General features: G+C 39.3%; 1 protein-coding gene across 5 annotated transcripts in view; it reads right to left on the reverse strand.

Moving 5' to 3' along the window:
- The window catches only part of pde4d (phosphodiesterase 4D, cAMP-specific), a 293,242-nt gene that overhangs the window by 239,652 nt on the left and 25,912 nt on the right, over positions 1-27,678 (reverse strand). The window contains exons 1-2 of one of the 5 annotated variants that reach the window (XM_072708284.1): positions 21,581-21,629; positions 8,479-8,580 (exon numbers count right to left, since the gene is read on the reverse strand). In XM_072708284.1, coding sequence (XP_072564385.1) covers positions 8,479-8,580; positions 21,581-21,590 — 112 coding nt within the window. In that variant the 5' untranslated portion in view covers positions 21,591-21,629. Of the gene's footprint in view, positions 1-8,478; positions 8,581-10,850; positions 10,866-11,795; positions 11,911-12,260; positions 12,327-21,580; positions 21,630-27,678 lie in introns of those variants that run through there. The other 4 variants (XM_023802838.2, XM_023802839.2, XM_072708297.1 and 1 more) reach the window with 4 other exon arrangements.

Here is a 27,678-nt window from a genome sequence, read left to right on the forward strand (position 1 = left end):
TGCCTTTAACTTTTTATATTATATTATATTATATATATATATATGCATATATATAAAAATTTATAATAGAATTGTATAACATGCTGTTAAACTAACTGGCACCTCTCGACAGTGCACACAGTTTTGTTCTATGTGATATCTAGCATCCTATCCAGGGTGTACCAGAGTGTTGTGCCCTATGCTGCCTGGGACAGACTACAGCCCCCCCTCGTGACTCTGGTCAAGATCACCTGTTGATGGATGGATGGATGGATGGATGGATATGATGAATATTATTATTGTTGTTGTTGTGTACATTTCCATCATCTCAGATCTCCATTCCAGATCACTTCCATCTTTACTGAGCTGAGTATTCAGTTGCTCAGGTGCTTCATCCAGCACTAAATCACAGGAATCTGAACCAAGACTGCACCAGCAAGCCTCCCCACCTCCATCCGCTACCAGGCAATGTTCTGTTTAAAATGACCAAAAAAGGCCCCCCAAGGACACCTGCGTGATCATCCACTATCCACAGCCGCTTAATCTAGTATGCAGCTATTGTCAGGGGGTGCAGCTCTGGATGAATATTGCAGTGGCCATGGTCAACATACTTAGAAAACTTTTTAATAAAGCAAGACAGTTCTGCTTTTGTAAAGTGTACAGCATTACAAAAAAAAAAGACAGAAACCTAGCTAAGGCATTTTATTCCATCATATTTTTTTCCTTTTGTAATATATGTCATTATTTTATCTCAAATTATTATTATCCCTTCGAGCAAGGGGATGATTTTCAGATTGTTTCTACTTTTTGTTCACTTTGCAGGCTCTACATGCAGTGCTTTGAATCGATTTGTTGATATGATCAGTATTACATGTTCTGCCGCCAGTTAAGAAAAGTAGTTACTTCAGGAAGCCCACTGTCTACTCAAAAGAACCACATCAGGTTATAATTCATTCCCACGGTAGATCCTGAACTGACTTACAGAAGAATTTCTACAGCCTTTTAGAACCATCACTTAACGTGACCAAAGGGCGCCGAACAAATCACCAGCATCAAAAGGAATGGACATGCAAACGGACAAAAAAAGCCACCTGTTATGTGAAAGGCTTTATTATTGTCCTCGTGGAACATCTGTAAATGGTCATACCGGTCCTCAGTTCACAGTCCAATAAGCTATACAGAACCAAAGTCGGGAGATTTTGTATGACACATACTCTCACAGCTTTAACATTTAAACAGAATTTTATTTTCTAGAACAGATTTATACATTTGACTATTATTTAGATACCAAAGATCTTCTCTGGTCTGAATATATAGCTCTTTTATTGTTAATGCATTCAGTACTCAGTGGTGAATGTGGTCAACAGTTAGAAGAACAGTCATAATGAAATCCACTTACACACAATCATGAATATCCATTCAGTGGACAGTAATACAACATAGAAAATGTGTTTTATATATAAAACTGTAATTTTAACTTCCAGACATTGCTTTATTGGTACCGCAAAATAATATTTCAAGTATAGGTATCCATTAAGATTTTATTAGACATAGTAATTCACAGAAAGAAATTGTCCTAAATGTCAGTGTAATACCAAGGAAATAAAAGATTAGATCCATCTTTTGAAGAAGACACATAATTGAGAAAGCTGGGGTAGTGTATAAATGTTTTATTCTCCTTTCTAATAAGATTAGAATATTACCATATTCTTTATGAGTGCAGTGATAATATATTTGAAAATTAGTGGTGTATTTGTTGTGATTTGTCCAGAAAAATTATATTCCTTCAATTAGATGGGGAACAGTAATATATATATACATATAAATTAAATGAGAATGGGTTTAATCATTTATAAATCAGCACTATTAATAAATACTGCCAATAAAATAGCATCAATAAAAAGCACCAAGAATGATTAAATTCATAAATCAGCACTGAAAATAGGCAGTTGGGACATTGCAGTCTCCCACTATAAGGTTGTCTGGGCTTCACTGCAGTATAATGAGGACACAGATGAGGAAAAATGACAGCAAAAACAACTGTTGAGGAAAATGATAGTGTGCAAACACAATTTGTGAGCCAACACAAACTGTTTTCTGGGCAGCGTTTCTGAAATGCAGTCACCAGATACGGCGGGTTGAAATAAAGGATGGATAAAGGAGAACTATTCTTCACACTGGTTTGTTTTTGCACCATCAGTGAAAAAGTAACCTAGAATGCCCTTGTTTTATAACAGAAAATGATGTTAAATGTTTTCACTCTGATAGTGAACCACGTTGAACCGGGTTAAGTTCCAAAAATAGCCCAGTAATGAACAGGGGAGAAAAATAAGATCCGCAGCTGGAGGCAGGACAGTGGAGCCAGAGGACGAGAGGCACTGCGGCGGTAGTTACACAGAGGGTACCAGGTGCATGTGTTAATGCTCATTACGATTCTCGGTTGAATTAATCACTTCATACATCGTGCTCAGATATTGATCACAGTCACAGGCAGAAATAAAGTCACCCCCTTTACAGACCAAGCAGTACACAGATCCAGTCCGTTTCTAGTTTGAGTACTGTGCACTGACCAGGGGAGTCAGAGACCAAAGCACTCATCTTTGATATGAGCTGTTGAAATAGGTCTTGAGTTGTCATTAAGAGGCTGGCAGTTAGACCCTAATGGAATTAATATTAATTTTCCTAAAGCCATGGAAAGTTATTCTCAATGGAAACAAGTTTTGGTCAGATGACCACCACCCGATTGTCGGTTTCCTGCAAATTCATAGTTTTGGCCACAGCTCAGCTTATGACAGGGGTGTCAAACTCCAGTCCTGGGGGGGCGGAGCCTTGTGTAGCTTAGTTCTGGAGTTTGATACCCCTGGCTTATGATGACAGGAGAGTTAAAGTTGCATCAGCTGACATTAGTCATTAAGTCAGGTCTTCACTGGAATGTGCATAAGCAAATATTTGTCAGTGAAGCACTGGTTGATACACCACTGTTTACATCCAAAAAATGTATCTTTGAATAAGTGACACCAGATATGTGCTTAAAAAGAAAATTGCGGACTGAAGTTTGAATGAAATGATTGTTTGCAGTATTTTTCACATTTCGGAGAAAAAAAAAACAAACCTGATAAGAAACACATTAGAATCCAGCCTATTTGTCATACTTAGGCCAGACTGTGTATGAACTTTCAGGTCCAATCAAAACTCACTATAATTGCTTGGTTGAATGAACCCCTGGCTTCCTGCAGTATATGATTAGATAAAGTTAAATCGTAAGCTTCTCAGATTACTGCCACCAGCAGGATGCATTGCTGATTTTGGCGGCATTTTGTTCTGTGGCTCTGTGTTATCGTCAATGGGAGCCACGCCTGCACCTCCCAAACTTCTGAGGGACCACCTTGGTGACAAATGAAGGCCGCCATCAGTGTTGCCTCTTAAAACCGCAAATGTGTTTTGTGCCAAGCCAAAGGCTTATTATGTCTGAATTAGCATTTTAAACTCCTTTCTGGGAATACAATCAGCTGAGGGATGATGCATCATTCATGCCAGATAAGGAAAATGAAACCTTGAATTTTAAGCTTAAACTAAGTGCAATTTACCTTGAAAGTCTCTACTCCCTATTCTATAGGACTATTACAGACCCGATGCACTGTGTTTCAGAATGCAAAGACCGTCTTAAGACTTACAGCTTGTTTGCTTTCCAGAGATTTGATATATTTTGAGTGATTTATTTTGTCTCAATAAAAGCAGATGTCGGGAAATATGAGCACATCACCGTAGGTATGTCTTAAGTATGTTATCAAAAGTGTTTTTCACAATGTTGTTTTTTTCTGGATTGCCAAAAACAGTGAACTGGGTTGCAGCTAAAAACAGATAACATGAATACGAGGCCTGTAGCAAGGGGCAGCTCCACTGCCTCACCGTATTTCCCAGCTCTAACAGCATTATTCGCATTATTGCCACCTAGCAATAAGCAGAACAGGGATGAGTATGGCTGGGGATTGTGATGAAACAGGGGGAGTTCCCCATGCTTCAGTCGATCCCATCCATCTTCCAGCCCGCAATGGTCACTGGCACATATATGGAAACCTTTACACAAAGCGAATGACATCAGGGTATTGCTAATGGCTCAGATTTTTTATTATTTTTCTTTTAAATGATGTATCCAAGGGGATAAAAAGATACCGTTTCAGTGTCTGAAATAAGGTGACATCCCAGACTCAATAAAATAGATTCCCTGAATTTTGGTTTATTCAGGTAATATTACAGAATATTATGGAGCTGATCAAGCTCACTGGTAATATTATCACACAACATTTTAACGTTGAGGATAATGATGATTCTTTCTCCGTCAGCTTTGTACCATTATATACAGTACTCTCCTCCGTCAGACAACCAGCCTTCCTCATCATATTAACCAGTCACTACATTATACCATTCTTTGCACATGCTCATAAATGACCCAAAAAAATGCCATTTTAAAAAACTAATGCGAAAAAACAAGCAAATATTTCCAAGAAGCAAAACGTTGATATAATTTAGCAGTTGGCAACTTACCAGTGCAGGCTAACATCCTAATATATTCGCCATGTGCCTATATGACACTAAATATAGCAAGTAGGAAATAAAATATTAATAAGACTGGTACATAGCACTATGCATAAATAAAATCACCCCCCCCCCCCTCTCATGAAGACAGAGGTCATGAGGACACATGTGCTGTCGAGTCAGTGTGTGATGCAGTCTTTGCCCATGACCCAATGAGGTGCCCTGCGGTCCCAGGATCCCTCCGGTGTTTGTATAGCGCTATGAATAATGTGGAGCACAAGTGCGCTCACACGGCACTGGTGTGGTGGCCCCCCATCTCGACACGACCGCATTGAAATGTGCTCTGCATGCAAACACAGGACTAGATGTGTCCCAATACTCGCTTCCTGTTCCCAACCCCATTCAACAGCCATGTTTAAACAGAGGACATGCCTCACTCGTGCCCTGGACCTATCTGCAGCTCTTCCATATGAAACCAACAATTACCTTCTCTCACGGATGCATTAATTACTGACAGGTTGCCGATTTTCAATTTCCAAGTACAGGTGTCCCCCAGTTTGCTAAAGCAGAGCATTCCTATGAACCCTTTTCCTAAACCAAAATGCTATAAAGCAAAGAAGCACTTACCATTCATTCATATGAGGAACATTTTTGAGCATTCCCAGAGTGGAAAAATTACCTATCTGTTATGGTTCCGGGCGGCTCGGGTGCGAGAACGAGGTATAGTGCACAAAAAGGGTGGACGACCCACTGGCGGCTCCGAGAACAAAAAAAGGGGTTTATTAAATAAAACAGAAAACACTACAAACACAACAAAACCAAAAGGACCACAAGGGGTCAAAACTAAAGGGGATAAATAAAGACTAAATAACAAAAACTGGGCAGGTAAGCAAAACACACATCACACAAACTTCTCAATACAAATCAAACACAATCAATACAAACCAACAACAACAATGAACCACTCGGGAACTGAACAGAAGCAGGAACTAAAATACTAAGGGGTAACGAGACTAACACAGGACAGGTGAGACTAATTAACAAAGACCAGGGAAACAGGGCACAGGTGAAACTAATAACTCAAAGGAACTAAAAACAGGGAAACTAAGAACTAACCAAGGAAACATAAACCAACACTAGGGAATTACAAACAGGTAAAGACAAGCAGGGGCACAAGGAATAAAACCAAATACAAAAATCACCAGATACAATAACTAGAAACACTAAGGAGCAACATACAAAAACAGGAGGCAGGATTCGAACACAGGACAAGGTTCACAGACAACCACATGCTCAACACATTGACCCATGTGGCTAGACAGGTAATAGTGGAGAACAAAGACTAACACAAAGAACGGGATGACCAGCGACACCTGCTGGCCAAACAGGGAAGGGACACAGAGTAGGACAACAGGGGCTGACCCTGACACTATCAAATCAGTAACAGTAACACATAGTGAAACAGGACATGATATATACACAACCTACATAAAGTAGAAATAATGTATGTACAGTGCAGCTTCTCTTGCCAGAATCAATATAGTCATGCGACGCTTAATGACAGGGATACATTCTGAGAAATGATTTTGCCTTTGTGAGAACATCATAGAGTGTATTTACACAAACATAGGTGGTATAGCTTACTACAAACCTAGGCTATATGGTATTGCCTAAATAGCAATATAAACAACTGTGTAATTGGTTTATGTATCATTATCAAATATTGCATACTGAATATAATGGTGTGTGCTACACTTTTATATGACTGGCAGTGCAGTAGGTTTGTTTACACCAGTATCACCACAAACACGTGAGTAATGTGTAGCGCCATGATGTCACTAGGGGTAGGAATTTTTCAGCTCTGTTATAATCTCATGGGACCACTGTCAAATTTGCGGTCCATTGTTGACTGAAATATTATGCAGCACCTGACCATGACCATAACTGACTTGCTGATAAACAAATGCTAAATGTTATTTTCGCTTTTCTCCTTTTTTTGTAAAAATGAAAATCCTTTTCGGATTTTTTCAGTTAGTGAAAACAGGTGCTGACGTAGATCTTTCCTAAAAGCGAAGTAGCGTGAATAAGTGAATATTCATGAAGTGGGGGATGCCTGTTTGCAATAGAGAATAAGAATCTTGAAACAGTGTATATTTAATGAAGGGCAGTTGTATACCAAACAAATGTGGAAGAATTTTTTAACAGCACACAGCAGATGAGAATGTGTGAAAACCAATCTGGGTTGCCAATTGCAACAAATGTATTTTTAAGGTTTTCATGATTGGCTGAATATTTACCATTCATGAAAACAGTTCAACACAGATAATTTTATCAACAATATATATTACCCTTGCACTTTCTTATATTTTCAAAAGGTACACAGGCAGTAAAATTATTACACATGTGATCCATCCATTTTCCATAACCTCTAATCCAGAACAGGATCACAATGAAGAACACCATGGAGAGGACACCAGCCCATCAAAAGGCATAAATACCGACACATCCTATTACACACTAAGGACAAATTTAGAAATACAATTTTACCTGACTGCATATCTCTTAACTACAGGAGGCAACTGAAGCATAGAAAGGAAATGCACAGAAAGGCAGGCAGGACAGAAAAATGCCACAGATGCAGCTAAGGGTGGGAATCGAGCCCTCAGCCGAAACAGACTATTGACGGCAAGATGTTACAAGGCATACCTGGAAATACTGGCCCCCCCGATAAAATTCACGTTGAGCCACACCATCAAATTTTACGTTTAATTTTACGTATTCAAGGCCCCAGTTAAGTGCTGCGCCGCCTGAATCTGCCAGGGTACCCATGCCTCTCCCATGCCCCCGAGTATCTATATGACTTTATGCCATACAGGCTTTTTTTATTATAAGGCATTCATACACTGTATAAAACGGTTATAATGTAAAGGTTACTTTGCATTAGCTGACATTTATGAAGACAGCCCTGCAGCAAATTTACGGCATCAGTTCTCAGTGACTGTCATAAGGCCCTGCAAGTTGCTAGTAATGAATTACCAGCCAATTCCAGACGAAAACTGCTAAAAACACTATTATTTTTACGCTTTCATAAAGTTAAGAAACCTAGAAGTACACATGAAAACTAGTTTAAGATCTACAAGTGAAGAATTCTTTAAAGCAGAGAGGCTGGAATTATTGACAGAGAAAAATGAATCAGCAAACTGATTTTTAAATATGAATTGATGATGACTCGAATGAAGAGAGACAAAAAAAAGCCAGTAATCACATCCTATGGTGTAGGTAGGAAGGCACAGGAACTTGATGGGAATCACTACTGACAAGACAGTTTCTACCTAAATAAGTCGATATAAATGCAGGTGAAGCCCATTAGATCACTCACACAACACATACAGGAGCCGAAGCCAGTCTGTTTATCCAAGTTAATGACAAGGCAACTTCAGTCTATTTATTCATTCATAAACACACACACTTACATAAACACATTCACTTATAAGGATTTATGTATTTCTTGTATGAATTTGCATGTATAAAATACCTATGTGTACACAAAGAAATTAAAAATGTACTTTCACTGTATTTTTTGTTGATATATACATACTCACTATTAGTTCATATGTTACAGGTTATTTAAAATATTTTTTAATTTTATTATTACATATACTTTACTGATTGCACCATACAGTATTATTATTTTAGGTACTATCAACATATGAGTTATATTTTAATGAAAGACTTGATTGTTACGCAAGGCACAGCTTGTCTGAAGAACTGTAAAATGTATAATGTTCTGCCCTAAACAGTTATTGTGGATTATTTGGAAATTACCTGGGAACAGTTCAATTTGAAAAAAAGACAGTATATGAACAGCACAGGTTAGAGACTCAGGCCTCATTATTACATCCATGCTAGTGAAAACGAGCAGGGGATGTGAGCTGAGCTGCAGAGAGGACTAAAAGCACTCACGCTCTCCTTCCTGCAGTCTCCGGAGTGGCCGCTTGCTTTCATCGCGAGCGGAGCTGCCGCGTTTGGGAGGACTTCCTTGAGCTGCCCAGTCGCGCCAGGAGTCTGGATGTGATTGGAGAGGAGAAGAGCATCAAAAACACAGTGCAGCAAGAAAGGCTCTTCTTTCACACTTCCAAACTGTCCTTTTGTGATGGCCCTGTGACTCATGCAAGAGAATCAGTAGTTTATACAAAAAGAAACCAAACACCATCGCTTTGGAGTACAATTACTGAATAAAGCTGCACATTTTAGTACTGACATTAAAGATCCAATTTATTGATACCACTCTTTTAAAGCTTTTGCTTTCAGTGTGAATACACATTATACTTGATGTGAGATCTGCATCTATTTGAACAAAACTGTAGGATTAATTGTCTTGTGCTTCAGCTGGTTTCATAAATGTCTATTGTACTGTATGATACAAAAGGAAGCAAATAGACATGCCTGTTTGGACTGCATGGAAACCAGGGTAGTCTGTTAACATAATGGCTGAAAGTGGAGAGTTAATTGGACTGTGTCATGACAGCTTCTACTGTATACATCTGAGCTGTGTAATGCATTTGTACTATAATGAAATATTGGGGTTAATGCTTGAAATAGAAGATAATGTGTACTGAATGCTAATGTCATTAAACTACCACCACTTGGCCATCACTTGTGTATCAAATACACATTTTCTTTCCTCTTCCTACATTACTGACTTCTCAGTTGTCCTGAAACATTCCAACGCCCATAATTCATAAGTGATACTAAGAAAAACAACACTAATAGTAGTGGAAAAAAAACTGACCCCATGACAGCACCACCCTGCCGGGGGAAAAAAAAACTATATTGCAACCATTTTAATTCTGACTGGAGAAAAATCCAGGAAAGAGCTCTCTCTCCCTTCTGCTGACTTGTTCCAAGGTATAATGTCACAGCTGTCATGTGACTCCATGCCTAGCCCATCGACACAGGCTTTCTTAGCAGTCTGCTCTCATTGACTGGTCTCCAGGAACCAAACTCAGATGTGACTTTCAGGCTTTGGCTGCACATTAGAGACAACAGTGGCAACTCTCTCATACGTTGTTTGGTGAAGGAATTACCAGAGACAAGAACTGTTGGCAAAACCTTTTTTTCTTTTTCATTTTTTTTGTGTGTTTGTACACTGGTTTAAATTTGTGGGAAGTTCTAAGACATCATAAAACTTAAAAAAATATATACTGGATAGACCACAGATGTCATTGAAAATATCACATTGATTATAAGGTGATTGCAACATAAAAAGGGGCTGATTCTGGAAACACTGATACGAATTAGATTGCTGTCTATAAACATCTTTCAAATGCCAAGCCTAACCCTATCATAGTATTAAACCAACAACTAACCATACCCATAACCAGGGCTGGATTAAGAAAGGCAGGGGCCCCTGAGCTACAGATAATTTTGGGGGCCTACCTGAACAAAATATTTTGGCATATACAAACATGCTCTATATATTCACTTCAAGGTGTCAGATTCAACAAGAGTCATGTAAATAAGTTTTAGCTTTAAAATTAATGGATAAAATCTCATGCACGGAAGCACAGTTTACTCTTAAATTATGAAACACAGAATATGCTGTATCAAAGCCTTTGTTTTTAATTAGTCATTGCTGCACAGACCACAAGTGGACCACAAAGCCTGAAACAAAGTATGCATGTTTTTCATTAACCATGTATTTTTGGAGTGAAATGATGATGAGATGCAAAGGTGAGAAGACAACATAATGACAAACCAGAAAACAGCAACGATCTTTTTTAAAAGCAGTATGAAAGATCCATCAGACACTATTTCAGCGCTGCGTTACTTAAAGACCAAGCACCACCTCAAACAGTGTTCTGAAAACAATCAACTACAGTATAGGATCTTTTTGCAAAAGCCCACAAATGTCAAATACTGCATATGTCACACTGTTATTACTGCATATTAATCCTTGCATACTTGGGACTTTCAGGAAACATCATTACATACCTTGGGTATTTAGTGACTCTGTGTGTGTGTATGTGTGTGTGTGTGTGTGTGTGTGTGTAGATATAACGTTTTATTGAATACATCTTCCTTGAACACTACGAACAGTTTCCAAAGAAACAACTTTTTACACCGTTTTAAAATAAATCTCTCTCTTTCTCAAGCACTGGTCATCAACGATTCAAAAGTTGCTATTCTCGCGTTCAGCATACTGAAAAATGTTAACATTATAAACATATAAAACGTTATATCTCTTTTCATATCGAAATAACATAATATTATGTAATGTTTCATAATGGATGCTAGGCGAAATATGTATTTTACAGGTATAACAAAGCACCCACCTCTATAAATAAGCTCCAAATCCAACAAGTTAAAATTCGGCGGCCATTATAAAAACAATTAAATAATGCCCCATCAACGCCTTGCCGTTTCGGGACAAAGAGTGCTAGTGATCAGGGTAATAAGGGCAAAAGAAATGAGGTCAATATGAGCAAACTTCTATAGTAGGGGTCTGACATGTTTTTATTTTACACAGACGCTCCTCACTGGGTCGGTATGCGAGGAGCCGCCCTCACCGAAATTTCACGCGTACTGTACTGATGTTTTCAGTATGTTTATAAATCTTTATACAGTAGCGTACTGTATGCTGTATTAAACAGTGTTTAATACGTGTTTTCTGTGACAGGTTGCAATCTGTGAGTGAGACTGTAATAAACCAAACACAGAAAATACTTCGGAGATCTATCTAGCATAGCAAAGTTACAACAAACTGGTGTTATGCCGAAAAAGGCATCCCTGCCGTAGAATGCATGCCGGTGTTCTGACGAGTTGAACTTTTAGCGGTTTTTTTGGAGGGGGGCGGGGGGGTTAGGGTTAGGTTTTATGGCTGTTTAGGGTTATGGGTTTAGGGTTTTTTTGGGGGTTAGGGTTTTAGGGTTTTTTGGGGGGTTAGGGTTAGGGATATCGATTAGCACTACGGTAGCCTAACTCGTTTCAGCGACCAATCGGTCATTTAGAGACAGGCATGCATTCTACGGCAGGGATGCCTTTTTCGGCATAACACCTGTTGATAATTAAGTGTTAACGTTAATCATGACATCAGTAGAACTACAAATAAACGATACGATAAGGTATATAGGCATTTATCGCTAATTAGCATCACTGCAATCCAGTGAATCACTGTTAGTGCACATTTCCGAACTAAAACAGCAGATGGAAAATAAATAAGTCGCTTATGATTTAACTCAGATATGAAACAAGTAAAAAAAAAAAAAAAAAAAACTTACAGCCATTGCTTTCGAAGACGTAAGGAAATTGTAAGACAAAGGAAAACTTTAAAGCTTTGCGCGCTACTGGAGGTTCCTGTCCACACTGCACAACAAACGGACCGCGAGGTCACTGTAAACTGATGTGGCAAATCAAAATAAAGGTCAAATTACTGCAAACAATACACAACCTTCCTTCGCCGACCCAAATAAATCTGAGAGCACAGCAAAGAGAATAGAACAGAAGCCGCGTTGCAGTGTTCTCCTACAGCTTAAATAACGACTTGGGGGGCGAGACGGTCCGGGCGGTCGGTAAACGGGTACTGTACAGTAGGTCGCTAAGTGAGGAGTGTCTGTGTTTAATCTGGACCTCAAATCAGTCTTTACTTTCTACTACGGATGAAATGGTTACCAGTTTCACGATAAAAATTCCAGACTTTATTACAGTTTAAATATTTAATTACCATTAAAAACAAAGTTCATTACCACGCTGTGATGAAGTTCTCCACCATCAACCAAAGGTAGAAACATTCTCCCAGGCCCAGCATGCGACGTGAGTTCGTTTATGTCAGTACAAACAGGGCGGACGGCAGTTACTGTACAACGCGCTGGAGAATTTTTTTTAGCCTTTTATGGGGACTTAGTCTGGGGTGGTTGTATTTCTGGGTTTTAATCTTCGTGACCACCATACAATACTGTATTGCGTATGTATGGCTGGTAAGTTAACTTTTAGCTCAGTGCATGGTGTTGGAACTTCGGAATGGGGTAAAAATGTCATGGTTTGTCTAAGTTGCTTAGAGTTTGTCAATCATGTAAACAGAAGCCTTCAGTGTTACCACCTCTTGTAAGAACACTACACGTGGGCAGTGCAGGTGTAGTGGAGATTGCACTTTTTTAATTCAACACATATCACATGTAAGCACATATCTTTGTGAGAAATTTTTCTCCACTATGAACTTAAGTAAATTAAGATGCAGATCCGAGCCGTCTGATGGCTGTGTCCAGGCCATTCTCATATTGTCCACTGTCAAATCCCTCAATGCAAATGTTACTCATCTTACTCAGCATGATCATTGCCAGGTTTCTGGTAGTAGGCAATACACAAAACCTGACCAGGTCACCAGAATGTTCTGAATATAGTTACATTTAAAATTTCAAGTTGAAAAACATATAACAGCCCTGTTCTAATACAATTTATTTCACTAATGTTCTAAGTAATTCTGACCGAGGGAGATGAAATAATAGGAAAAATACACATTTCTGGTTGAGCGCTGTTTATGAACGCAGTGCTTTAAAAGCACACATAAAAATACAGCCACTTTACTGCACCCAGCTCTTGACTTGGCAAAGAAATTACCATAAAACAATAATATCTACTGACAACATTGAATGACCCTCCCTTGCACAAACCTTGTAACCTTCTCACTGAAAAATATTAAAATTAGTTTACAATAAGCAGGTGTGACAGATGTACATGTAAGCAAATTAAGAAAGAAAGAAAAACTTTCCGACAACATAATCACTTGCTTGAGTTTTAATCAGCTTAGGCGCATGCAGAGCAGCAAATAAGATAAAATATTTACATGCAAAGCAGTTACCCACAAAGATTATACTGCCCCCCCCCTACAGCTTGAGGCCCCAGACTACTGCCCCAGTAAGCCCTTGCCAAAGCCCAGGCTTGCCTGATCACAAAACCAAGCCTTAACCCTAAATCCAATCCTATTATCTAGCTATATAGTATGAAACTCAACCTTAACCACAGTTATAACCCTTATTTCATCCCCAAACCTAGCCCCAACTCTAATGCTAACCTTAACCTTAACTTCTGCAGTAAACCTAACCCTACCTTTAGCATTAAATATATCACTCATAACCTAATCCCTTTACCCAGCCTAACCCTAATCCTAACATTAGAATTAAATCCAACTCTAAACCTAACCATAACCCTCCTGTGATCACTAACCCTACCATTTATTAAATCAATCCTAATTGTAAACCTCATTACAACCATAATTCAAGAATTAAACTCATCCTTAACGATATCCATTACCCCAATCCTATAATGGTGCTCTAACACCTCTTCTAACCCTAATACCTCATCACTAACTCTGACCCCGCTATTAAACCAAAACCTAAAACAACTTATAATCCTCATTCCACCCCTAACCTATTCAAGTATTAAACCCCAAACTAACCCTAGCCATAACCTGTACCTCATCACTAACACCAACCGTAATGCCAACCATATCCTTAACTCTAAGTATTGAAAATAATGGGAACAGCCATGTAAATGATGGAGTATATTGAATACATGATGGCTCAGTGGATCAGCTCCAAGCTCATCATAACCCTGTTCTGGATAACTGACAGTAAGATGGATGGACTCACTGAGGTGATCGAGCCACACCTTCAAAGAAAAGAACAGATCGGCTTGCTGATAATTCACAAGGAACAGTGCCTGATGTGATCCTGGCATGGGAGTATGAGAGAACCACACCATCAGGCAGGGGGAGATGGTGGCCAAAAATAAATGTTACTTGGTTCACAATCCAAGGTAAAACAAAAAAGTTACCTGCCTGCTTCATTCTAAGGTGGCAGCGGCTGCATAACGTAAAGAGAGAGAACATGCAAACGCCACAGCTAAGGTGGGACTCAACCATCAACCCCTGAGCTCTGGGACTGCAGCGATAGCCACTGAGCCACCCTGTTTATACTAGGCCAGATTAAAATAGCAGTAAGCAGTTGTATATACATAATTGTATGAATGTCAGCTAAATTAAAACTTCAGGTTTAATAGAATGAAATAGCCTGTACCCTGGGCTTCATCACCTGATGTGAAGAAAGAATGGGCATTTAAATTAAAACCTGTACACAGAGACACAAAATATTAATAAAAATCATAACAGAATAAAAAAGTATTTGATTAGAAGTATGAAACATGCAATTTGCCTTCTAACTGTCAGCTTTGAGCCCCACAGGGCATACAGGTCTCACTAAGCTGAGTTACGTGATAGGATTTGCCACCACGCAGCGAACCTAATCATTTTGCTTTTACGGTATTCACAGATAATGAGGCACATTGTGATGTGAGCAACATGTGAACTATTCAGTCAACCTCTTGGGAAATCTTGTAGTCAGTCTTTGAAATTAACCACATTAATTTATTTACCATCTATGTCTACAGTTTAAGCTATGAAAACCATCCCAGGTCAGCATTTACTGAATATTTCTCCAAATAGTTATAAGAAATAGGTTTTTTTGTGGGCTGTTAAAATGTATTTCCTTTTTTTTTTTGTAACAAGCAACTAAGGGGAGGAGAGTCAAGCATTTGCCAGTTTTCGACACAGAAAAACACGTAGTAGGCAAGCATAATTAAAATTCTGTTATTTTGCAGCTGGATGTACAGTCTTCTTTCGAGGCACAGTGGTGTACAATGACAGTAGCAGCTTGGATAAAGACACTGGTACAGTTAGCATACTCGAAAATGCTTTACAATAACTGCACCTTCATAGTGCATTCATTATGCATTTACAGAACATTTATAAGCAACATGTAAGTATACCTTAACAGCTTTAATATACATTAATAATCAACATTATACAATCGTAATGTTTATTATTATCGTATAATGGTTGTTATTAATGTGTACTACAGCTGTTTATGTATGTTATGATGTTAACGTACTTGCATGCTGCTTAGGAATGTTCTATAAATGCTTTATGAATGCATTATGAAGGTGCAGTTAACGTAAATCATTATCGCATACTCTAATCTAGTGTTGCCAACATATCCATTAAAGGCTGCTTACACTTATTAGAAATAGAACCAACTCTACCATCATCATAGGGGAACCATAGGGGAACCAGTGTATTGGGGAGGCGTATGTGCAGAATAGTTGAGGAATGTTTAAACTAGGGACTGGGGGGGCAGGGAGGTCAGTTAAGAATTTATGTGGGGAGAGACGGAAAGCCCAAATAAAAATTAAAAGTAGACACTGTAAAAGGCCTACCATTAGTGGTCTGTATTTGAATGCTAGGAGTATTAGAAACAAAATTAATGACTTAGAGGCTTTAATTTCTTCAGACAATTACGACATTATAGGAATAACTGAAACATGGATGAGTGACAATGATGGTGATGAATATAATATGGATGGTTATACGTTGTTCCGTAGAGACCGGATAGGCAAGAAGGGAGGTGGTGTTGCTGTATACGTAAAAGAAAACTTGCAGGCAAGGGATCTCACTGATAAAAATAAAAATTCAGAAGCTGTATGGATCAAACTTGATGCTAAAGATTCAAATGGCCTAATTGTCGGGGTTTGTTATAGGACACCTAATGTAGCTGTAGAGGAAAGCAGAATATTATATGATGATATCAGGATTATGAGTAATAAAAATGATGTGGTGGTTATGGGTGATTTTAATTTACCTGGGATACAGTGGGACACAGTCTCTGGCTCTTCTGTAAATGAACTTGAGATGGTGGAATTAGTACAGGATTGTTTTTTTACTCAGTTTGTTAATACTCCTACCAGGGGAGAAGCCCTTCTTGATCTCGTTTTTTGTAATAACCAGGATAGGATTGGAAAATTAGAGGTTTTAGACCCATTGTACGGTAGTGATCATAACATGGTTAAATTCGAGGTTAATTTTAGTGTCCAAAGAGCAAAGTCTAAATTAAAAGTATACAATGTTAGGAAGGCTAACTTTAATGGTATGAGACGGAAATTAGAAACTGTAAACTGGACAGAGTTAAATAGCAAAACAGTAGAAGAGGCATGGGAATTTTTCAAAAGCACATTGTTGCAAGTGCAAGAGGACTTCATACCTGTTTCCAGCAAAACTAAATCTAGGAAACGACAACCAAGGTGGTTTACTAAGGAAATTAAGAATAAAGTCAGGAGGAAAAGGGCTCTGTTCCACAACTGGAAAATAACTAATGATTTCAAAATCAAGCAGGAGTATCTAAGTCTACAGGCAGAGTTAAAAAATGACATTAGGCTATCAAAGAGGGATGTAGAAAGAAAAATTGCATTGGAGGCTAAGCATGACAGTAAAGGTTTCTTCCAATATTTTAACTCCAAGAGAGCACTAAAAGCTGAAATCACTAATTTACAGGATAGTAAGGGCCTTATAATTGATAACGAAATTGATATGGTAAATGAGTTTAATGATTATTTTTCAAGGGTGTTCACAATAGAGAACACAAGTAACTTACCACCAATTAATACGAATACAGCATCGTCTATGACCAATATATGTATAACTGAGGTTGATGTGATACTAAGCCTAGCTAAACTCAAAATAAATAAATCACAGGGGCCTGATGGCATCTTACCTTTAGTCTTGAAAGAGATGAGGGATATTATTAGCCAACCTTTGACTTTAATATTCCAGAAATCGTTATCTGCGGGTGTGGTACCATCAGATTGGAAGCATGCTAATATAACACCCATATTCAAAAAAGGGGATAGAAGTAATCCGGCAAACTATAGGCCAATCAGTTTAACTAGCATTACTGGAAAAATAATGGAAGCTATAATTCAAGTGAAAATGGTAGATTACCTAGATGCAAATAACATTATAAAGGATAGCCAACATGGATTTAGGAGAGGTAGATCCTGCTTAACGAATCTGCTTGAGTTCTTTGAGGAAGCTACAAGTGAAATTGATCACAAAAAGGCCTATGATGTGATTTACTTAGATTTCCAGAAAGCCTTTGATGTTGTCCCCCACAAACGGCTCTTGTTAAAGCTTAAAGCTGCAGGAATTTTAGGAACTGTGGCAGCTTGGATCAAAAACTGGCTAACTGATAGGAAGCAGCGAGTAGTTATTAGAGGCACTATGTCACAGTGGGCCTCCGTTTATAGTGGGGTACCGCAGGGTTCAATTTTAGGACCACTATTGTTCCTAATTTACATTAATGATATTGACACGAATACATACAGTAAACTGGTTAAATTTGCAGACGACACTAAGGTGGGCGGGGTAGCAGATACTAATCTAGCAGCAGAGAGGCTCCAACGGGATCTGGATTTAATTAGCGAATGGGCTGATACTTGGCAGATGAAATTTAACACAGATAAATGTAAGGTAATCCATGCAGGGAGCAGAAATATACAGTACAGATATTTTATGGGTTCCACTGAAATAAAGGTAGCTGATTACGAGAAAGATCTCGGTATGTATGTTGATGCTTCCATGTCCCACTCTCGCCAATGTGGGGAAGCAATAAAAAAGGCGAACAGAATGTTGGGTTATATCTCTAGATGTGTGGAGTTTAAGTCAAGGGAGGTGATGTTACACTTATATAATTCCTTGGTAAGACCCCACCTAGAATACTGTGTGCAGGTTTGGTCACCATACCTCAAGAAGGACATTGCTGCCTTAGAAAAGGTGCAACGAAGAGCTACGAGAATGATTCCTGGTCTTAGAGGAATGTCTTACGAGGAGAGGTTAGCGGAACTGAATCTGTTCAGCCTTGAGCAAAGGAGACTAAGGGGGGATATGATTCAGGTCTATAAGATTCTAACGGGTCTGGATGCCGTTCAGCCAAATGACTATTTCAATATTAGTCTAAATACTAGAACTCGTGGCCATAAGTGGAAATTAGCGGGAGAACATTTTAAAACAAATTTGAGGAAGCACTTCTTTACACAGCGTGTAGTCAGAGTATGGAATAGTCTTCCTGCTATTGTAGTGGAAGCTAAAACCATGGGTTCCTTTAAATCAGAGCTAGATAAGATTTTAACAACTCTGAGCTATTAGCTAAGTTCTCCCCAAACGAGCTTGATGGGCCGAATGGCCTCCTCTCGTTTGTAAATTTCTTATGTTCTTATGTTCTTATGTTCTTATCACCCCACCATCACTGTAAATTAAACTGAGGACCACTGCTCTATTCCCAAAGAGCTTGCTTATATGACTTCTGCCTGTTGCGACGAAAATACAGGATATTTTTAAATATCGGCCAGTTTGCTGTGGAGAAACTGCTGAAAAAATGTTTAGGAGAAATTCCAGAAGGGAGCTCTGTGTGAGCGGCAGCACGGTGGCACAGTGGTCAGCACTGTTGCCTCATGCCTCTGGGACCAGCATTGGGGTCTCCCCCATGGCTCCATATGTGTAGAATTTGCATGTTCTCCACACCTCATCATGGGGTTCTCTGGTTCTCCCCCACAGTCCAGTAACATGTGGAGGTTAACTGGAGTTACCAAATTGCCCATAAGTGTGTATGTATGGGTGAATGGTGTGTGACTGTGCCCTGCAATGGGTTGGTTCCCCATCCTGGGTTGTTCCCTTCCTTGCCACTGTAGTCTCCTGGATAGGCTCTGGACCCCCAGCAACCCTGAATAGGATAAGTGGTTAGAAAAGTTGTATGGATGGATGGATGGATGGATGGATGGATGGATGGATGGATGGATGGATGGATGGATGGATGGATGGATGGATGGATGGATGGATGGATGGATGGATGGATGGATGGATGGATGACTAAAATTCAAATGCACACTATCTTAGTCTAGCAGTATGCAGTAATAGGTTGCTTACTGCAAATCTATCTTAGATTTATTGTTGTATTAGAGCGTTATACTAATACAAATAGCTGACCAATGGACCTTGAAGAGAGAGAGGTAAGGAGCACACACTGATTACAGCACATTGCCACATGACAAACCACATCCAGGATGAGAACCTGAGTGCAGCCATGCAGTGGGTAATCTCTAAATAAAAAGTATCAGTGTTGACACACCACAACAAAATGTGTCCTCTGTATTTAACCCATATGTGACATCATGACATAGCAGGGGGCAGTTAATTCAGCTCTCAGGGAGCAGTACCTTGCTGATCAGGGATTCAAACCAGTAATCTTTCAATTACAAGTGCATTTCTCTAACCATTAGGCTACTACCCTAGTCCAAATGGACTAGTGTGAATTTTTTCCCAGTAGCTAGAGTGCTAATCCTGCCATCAACCTCCAAATCTTCCTCTAAATTGGAGACTCTCCTTGCAGGGCCAGATATAGAGTAACATCATACCCAGGATGAAGGGCTTAACCAAGAAGGTTCAATCGTGGCATTCTCGGGATTCAAACCGGTAACCTTCTGATTGTTGGCGCAAATCCCTCACCTCAGAGCCACCACTCTGACCTTGAAAGCGCAAGCAGAAATTAGAATCCAAAACAATGAGACAGAAAAAGTACAAATGAAGCCATGTGTGGATACGTGAATCTTTTCCAGCACTTTACAAAGATTCAGTGACAGCATTATAAGTTAGCCTGGCTGAAATTTAGAACAGTAATATGAAATATTTCACAGACACGACAACAGGTAATGTTATACAATCCCAGAGGAGAGGAAATGAGAACTTCTGTGGTAGTAAACCATGGCCCCGAGATAAGTGACTGCACAGCACTCAAAAAGTGTCAATCTTATGCAAGCAGCTAGACTTGTCAGCTGTCAGGAAAAAATGCAGGCTGGTGGCATGTAACAATCTAAGAGTCTCAACATATCATTTGCCATTGGGCAACAGGATTGATAGCCTATATTGGGCACTAAACACAGCACAAACTGTGACCATTCAACATTTCAGATGGAAAAACCTCCGGGGCTGACGGGAAAAGCTCGCCAAACCCACTGCATAAGTACAGGTGGGGTTTGTTTACTTTGACTGCAAGTTTGATAGCAAGAAAGAGCAATCAAAGGACAGCATTACCTGCATTGCTCTGTTAATTATATAATCAAAAATCATAATACATTGAAAGAGGGGTTTATCCATCCCTCCATCTTCCACTCCCACTTGTCCTTTGCATGGGTGCAGGTGTCCCAAAAGTTATGGGTGCAAGGCAGAGAAAAACCCAGAATGGGGAACCAACCCATCAGAGGGAACACACACACATGCACACACAAACTCAAATTCAACTCATGGGAGTTTTACTTATACAAAAATGTTCTGAGGGCTGAAGGAAAAATGATTGGTTAAGAAAGATACCCATTGGTTGGTTTTAATATGACGCCTAAAGGTTAGCGTTTTCAAGTACTGTCAAAAGCCTCTGATCGGGTAATGCCAGGTTAACTAGCAATCTGTTAATTTTCCCTCTCAAAAATATAATAAAAAAAGTAGAACCAGAGACCCAGCAGTTGATAGAAATGGTATGGAGTATTATAATCTCCCATTTTTTGTCAACAAATGTCATATTTTTTAAATAACTTGATGACAGTGCAGTGAGGGCTGATTCACAATCTCACAGTTGTGGAAGACAATTTGCCACACATGTACACAAGACTTTGTGAGAAACAATAACAATGCAGCCAGTCTGCCTTTATTTGGAAATATAAATAAATAAATAAATAGCTGCAGATACAAGGAGAGGAAGCTACTGCTTTTACCCATGAGCAGAGATTGGATTCGATAAGTAAATCTCAAATATATTTCGCTAAGTATTCAATTCAATTTAAGCGCATTTCACAGCAGTCGTCCCAAGGCACTTTAGTGTGATGTAATTCATTAATATAAAACAGGGAAAAGGGAAGAAAGAGGGAAGAATGAAAGAAGAAAGGAAACCAAAACTCCCAAGTACCCCCCCCCCCCCAGGGTGCAACCTGTGTATATAGAGTATGTGTATTGTGTAGGTGGAAATTCATCACTTTTGCTAGCAGCTTAGAGTAAATCTGACCACCAAATGCAAAATAATATGTAAATAATGCCTTTAGGGTTAGTCACCCAAAATCTATGATAGCCATGTGAAAAAACACAAGTTCTGTGCTGTTTAAGTGAGCTCCTCGACCTGCATCTTCAAAAAATCCCCACCTGCGCACATTCATGATGGGGATGCTTGTTTCCTCATGTGTCCTTTCAGATGCTCTTTCGGGTATTCAGTCTCTCAAAGCAGGCCACTCTCTTCAGTCTAGCCTTGCAGACAGGCACGTAGCATAAATTGCTTCAGTAATTTTACAGCTGTAAAAAGGGAAAATGGTAGAGCCTCATTCGCTCAAAATAGGGGTAACTTTCTATCTGTGTGGCTTTTAATTATAGGCCAAACAAGGCTGAAAGAACTGATTCAAATTCCATGTTCTTGTGCCATGACCTTCATCTACGAACCCAAAAATGACATTTCCCTCTGAAAGCATACAAAATTCTTTAGATTCAAATTCTTTTAGCTTTAGCTATAAGGTGTTTTCACCTCTTTACCCCGTAATTCCCATTGAGTATAACAGATAATATTTTGAATGGTATAGTATATAAATGAAGGAGACAAGGAGCTTAAATCTATGGGCAAAACCTTCAAAAAACAGTAAAATAGGTTTTCAGTTATGCTACTAAAAATAAAGAAATCGTGCTCACAAAGGATACAAATATGTGTGTGTGTGAGAGAGCACGGGTGTTTGTGTGTGTGCGCGTGTGTATGTAAGTGTGTGCGGGTCTGTGTGTGCGCATGTGTATGTGAGTGTGCATGCGCACATAGTCCATGTATTCATACTGTATCTTTATGGGGACTTTCCATTCATTTCTATGGGCATAACCCAAATCCTAACAATGATAACCTTAACCCCTACCCAGCCCTAACCATAAATAACCTAAAAAATACAAGACTTCGGGCATTTTTTGTTTTTTGGTTGCATTCACAGATTTTTATTTGAAAAAATCCTGAAAAATGGCCCCCACAACATCAAAATAACAGGTTTTTATCACATTGTGGGGACATTTGATCCCAGGAATCTAATATATACATAATCACACACATACACTAACACATACAGTAAGGTAAAGCGATAATTATGCCAGACAGTGACATATGAATCAGTTCATCACTTCTTCCAAGTTGTTGGTAGTAAGTAAGGCCTTTTGAAGGCCCCTGGGCAAAGCTCTACTTGGGAGGCCACCCTACCTACCCTACTAATGATGATTCCACCTCCTCCACAAAGCAGGTAGTTCGAGAGCCTTATGCAGCTGCCTGTCCTGCCAGAGCCGGCCCCACTGGTAAAGGTACAGCAGGAATGATGGTATTATATACATTTAAACAGAAATAAAGCAAAGTCAGCAGAAGGGCAAAACCATACCTGAGCACTGCAACTGCCGGGTAATCTGTATGTGGGGAGCACTGCATTTTATCGTGAGAAGAATGAGCAGCAGTCATTTCATGTGTTAACTTGTAACATGTGAATGACTATGCTGTGCATGTTTTCTGCGTTTTCAAAATAACGTGTAGCATCACACTTTAACATGGCAAAAGGGGGGGGGGGGGCGGGGGTCATATGACTCACATTAAAAGTGTTATTTAACTCAGATGTTACTGCGTTTTATCAGGCAGTCAGTCTATGGCTTTTTTATGCTCAAGCTTCCATAGAAAAAAGCAGCTGCTTGGCTGGTTTTAATATCTAGATGAGTGAATGACAATTTGAACAATTAATCTGACAAAGCGACTGAAGATGTTTGGCCAACCGGCATTAATAATTGGCAGCAGTACTCACAATGCAAGTGTCTTTATAAACATTCTTAAAAACTGAAAAAAATATAGATCAACATTGTATGAACATTTTTACAATCCTTTTCCAACATATTATTATAATTGTTATTATTATAATTATAATTGTTATTGTTATTGTCATCTCCTCATGCAAGCCTGGGCATTTCCCTGGGCTGGAAGTCAACCAATATCTATCATACTCCATATTTGTTTGTTTGTTTACTTTTAGAAAACTGACAGCAGCCTTTATTTTTGATTTGATAACTGGATATTTTATCTGTCTGCGTTCCTTAGAGAACGTCCCAGTGCTTATTTGGTTTGCTGCAGATTCTGGCATATGGAAACAAATGATTGCTATTCCCTATTCATCAGAATTCTGCTCGGTTGATCCGTAACCTTGTGACATGTTGTATTCCTCTGTGGCATTGTCTGTTGTATGCAACTTTTGCTTTTGTATTGTGATTGCAGTGAGAGTACATTCAAAAACTAAAAAAGTTTTTTCCCTTTAAATTGAAGTGTGCCATTTCTCTGTTCATTCAAAGACTTACTGTAAAAATAAAGCAATTTCTATGACTGAATGGATTTGTGACATGTGACATGATCCTATGAACTTTAAAAGTGGTTGTGTGAAGGGACTACACTGTCTGTGAACATGGTTTAAACATCTCAGAGGGTCAATTAAAGGACATCCCAGCTTCAGTAAGCATTTAACGTCAGTAAACAAAGAGACAAAAAGAAAAACCAGTTTGAAATGCAATTACAATGTATGTATTAATTGCCACATGATAAATCTTGGTTTTCCCAGGAGGTTTGCATGTGTGAGAATAATTTACGTCATTTTAATCACTTCTGCATTCCATTGGCTTTAAGGAAAGTGCTGGTAATCTTTTAACGAAAAAAAAAGTGAATGCAATTTCAACCAGTATGGCTCTTGTAAAGCAAACAGGGAGACACTGGAGAATGGCTGCCTTAGAGAGTGAGTCACTGTACACTTGAAAGAAGAACAATGGACAGCTAATCCGTTAAAAAAAAAACTGAGTACTGTACAAGGTCAGTCACATCCAGCATGAAATGTCTTTGTAAAGATACAAGAAAGACACAGTTTACACCAGATGCGTAGGAGAAGTACGATGCATACAGAAGTTGTGCGGAGCTCAACCGTATACAAATGGTGCATTTTGGAACAAGCAGCCGTTGAGATTGAAGAGCAAACAGGCCATGCGGCGGGGCTGAGAGATGAAGCTGCAGTCTTTAATGCAAAACTGCAGTTCATCTGTATTTTGCTTCCTAAGACTAATTGGGGCCAGAAGGTGTGGTGATCTTTAGCGGGGCTCCTTCATTCCACTGCTGTTGAGGTCCCTGCATCTCTCAGCAGTGTGCCCTGCTAATGGGTGCTACTGGTGGCCTGTACTCGAAATGCTGGGGGCAAACCAGTCAAAGTGCCGTGGGCGACACGGAAACGTGGAAACAGGTTGCTCTCTTCGATGTCTAAAATCTTCAGGTGATTAAATTGCTTAATTCTTCCCTGTTACCTCTTATTTTACCTTCGCTAAGTCTTTTGTCACCCTTTTGCTACTCATCTGGTGTCTTTGGCAATTCATTTACTGCCTTAGCAGAATTCAGAAGAATTCAGTTTTTTTTTCCTCACCATATGTTCATCAGACTATTAGGCAGAATTCCAGTATTCCCATACGTATCCAGTGTAAGCTCTGTCTGTGTCTGGAATCATTTGAAATTCAGCAGATATTCAACTAAAGTAATAACATTTTTGGCTCATGTTTGCAAATATGGCTCATAAAAGATATGAAAAATTTACAATTCTTGTTTAGTGGTGTCAGGCTATGGCTTCATTCCACTAGTAACCCAAGTTGATGTATTTAACTTGTTTCTCTCGACTTGCAATTTATCTCTTTAATGCATCCAGAAATACAAAGAAATGAGGGCCAAGGGATGTTAAAAAGCACAAGAATAAGGGGGATGAGGAGGAGCAGCATGATTCAATTTATTAATCAATCTATCCGTCCATAAGTTTCCCAGTTGCGTATCCTGAGCAGGGTTGTGTGGTGGCCAGTAGCCTATCCCAGGAAGTACAGGGCATGAGGTTGAGATGGGATTCCAGTTTGCTGTATTAATTAATAACAATGATGCTCTTAATAATAAATCAATTTGACGGGGTGGCGTCCTGTCTTGGGTTGTTCCCTGCCTTGTGCCCATAGCTTCCAGGACAGGCTCCAGACCCCCACGACCCTAAATAGGACAAGCAGGTATAGAAGATGGATGGGCGGATGGATGGATTGATGGATGGATGGATAATGAATGCAAGTCAGTTCATAGACTTTGTGATAGTGAGGGCTGTTTGAAACCAGCCACATACAAATCAGTGCTCCGTAACACAGCACCTGGATGTGGTCAGAATGCTATGTAATGCTCAGTTGTCGTGCTAATTATATTTTCTGTGCTGTTTTTAGTTTTAGGTAGAAATGAAAAAAAGAGGGTTTTAAAACTGTAATAAACAATGTTTGGATTATTATGTGTTGTTACTCATTGAGTGGTGTTACCCCCAAGAAACTGAGGTTGATGTCTTTTAAAAGGCAACAGCTCCATTTACGTTCCTGTCTGTTTTGTAGCATGCTGCTCTACACCTATGCTGATAGCATGCTGCCCTACACCTATGCTGATAGCATGCTGCTCTACACCTATGCTGATAGCATGCTGCTCTACACCTATGCTGATGCGGCACGTTCAACCTTGCACTGGCGAACCAGCACCTTAGCAACCAATCTCAGTTTATTTAGCTTAATTTTCTTCCGCTAACAAGCCGTTAACTTTTTTTCCATCATGTCTTTACAACACAATGTTAAAACCTTTTTGTGTTCATTTGAATATTTCTTTTTTTTTTATTTATATGGCCTTGAGTTTGAGAATTGCCGCGCATCAAAGCCAATTGCACGAGAAGTGGAAGCACACATTAAACGCCGACGATGGTTCGGAGTGCCTAATGGAGTATTTGTGCTAATCAAATTATTAACTGTCATCACTGTAGATGGAGTTGAAATAAATGCTCCACTGATCCGCTGATGATGGAAAAATTAAATGCATAGAGAAGCACAAGCAGTGCTTTAATTATTTGATATTAGGCCTGAAAATTCAGTTTAAAATACAGTGTTTTAAAATATTCGCACAATATTATTCAGATACGCCACTGCCATTATATTGCATCAGTCTGACATCCACCAGGCCTCAAAAATTAACCATGATTCAGGCTAGCTGGATAACAGATTACGCTTCTTTTTCATTACTATTTTCCACGATGTTTCTTTTTTATGCGTCCAGTCTCTGCATACTGTACTGCAAACTCAGGTACGTCTCATGCAGCGTATCAGAGAAAACCCAGGAAGTAGGACGGCTGCTATGAAATCTAATACTGGCGGAAGCACAAAGCAGCTTACGAAAGGTCTTTGTGTGTGTGCTATGTGTTGACCTTGTGGGTTTTCTGGACTTCAAACGGTGTCCTCGTTGCTTCAGGCGCAGTCACTGGCGACACGGAGATGTCATACCGGATGGATGGCTCTGCCAGGTCCAGTTAGTGTCTCCTGTAGCCTCTCATATATCATTGTGTTGTGCCACAGAATTTGGGGGTCCTCACAAGCTCAGCATAATGATGCCAGTGTGGGTTTTTCTGATTAGCAGGAGTGCTTAACCTCAGTTAAGCAGTCTTGAGTTTTTACTGACAAAATCCATCTTTACTACACAGTCTGACCGATGCCATGAATTTCCGTGCCACGGGCAGACATGTCTGGCTGGCTGCTCTGTAAACTGAGCTCGCCAGAAGCTTAAGATATAATGAGCATTTTTTTTTCATCATATCTGATAAAATCCCACCTTTGGTAGATGCTGGAGGACAGATATCTGAATTCTAGTTGCAGTTCAGACCCTTATGTACCCTTAAAAAATGACACAAAAGAACAGCATGCTCATTATGATGGCTATATAGCTGTTTAACAAGTATAGATAGACCCATTATTGAACAACTTATCCCACTACGCAATGAGAATTTCTGAGGCTGATTGTAGAGTCCTGTGGTAAGTTAATCCTATTTATGCAATCCAGCAATGTGTTATATGTCTGCAGGTAACGAATCAGTGTGCCTGGTGTCACGTTTCATACTGTGCGTGCAAACAGAAATGTCAAACCTCTCACAGACTCCACTGGAGCACACTCACAATGCTCTAAGTATTTTACACTGATTTGAAAATCATTTTGCTCATAAACTGACAGCAGCTCTTAAAGTGGATGCAATTTCTAAAAAGGCCTTGAGATATTAGATAAACGTAGTGGAGTTATACAGTCTTCTTTCTCTCACTTGCTAAATTTGAAATCACAACAGTTATGTAACTGCTAGCTCCTCCATGTGGCTGCACTGGAAATACAGTTTGGCAGA

The sequence above is a fragment of the Paramormyrops kingsleyae genome, chromosome 2, assembly GCF_048594095.1.
Source record: "Paramormyrops kingsleyae isolate MSU_618 chromosome 2, PKINGS_0.4, whole genome shotgun sequence".
NCBI lineage: Eukaryota > Metazoa > Chordata > Actinopteri > Osteoglossiformes > Mormyridae > Paramormyrops > Paramormyrops kingsleyae.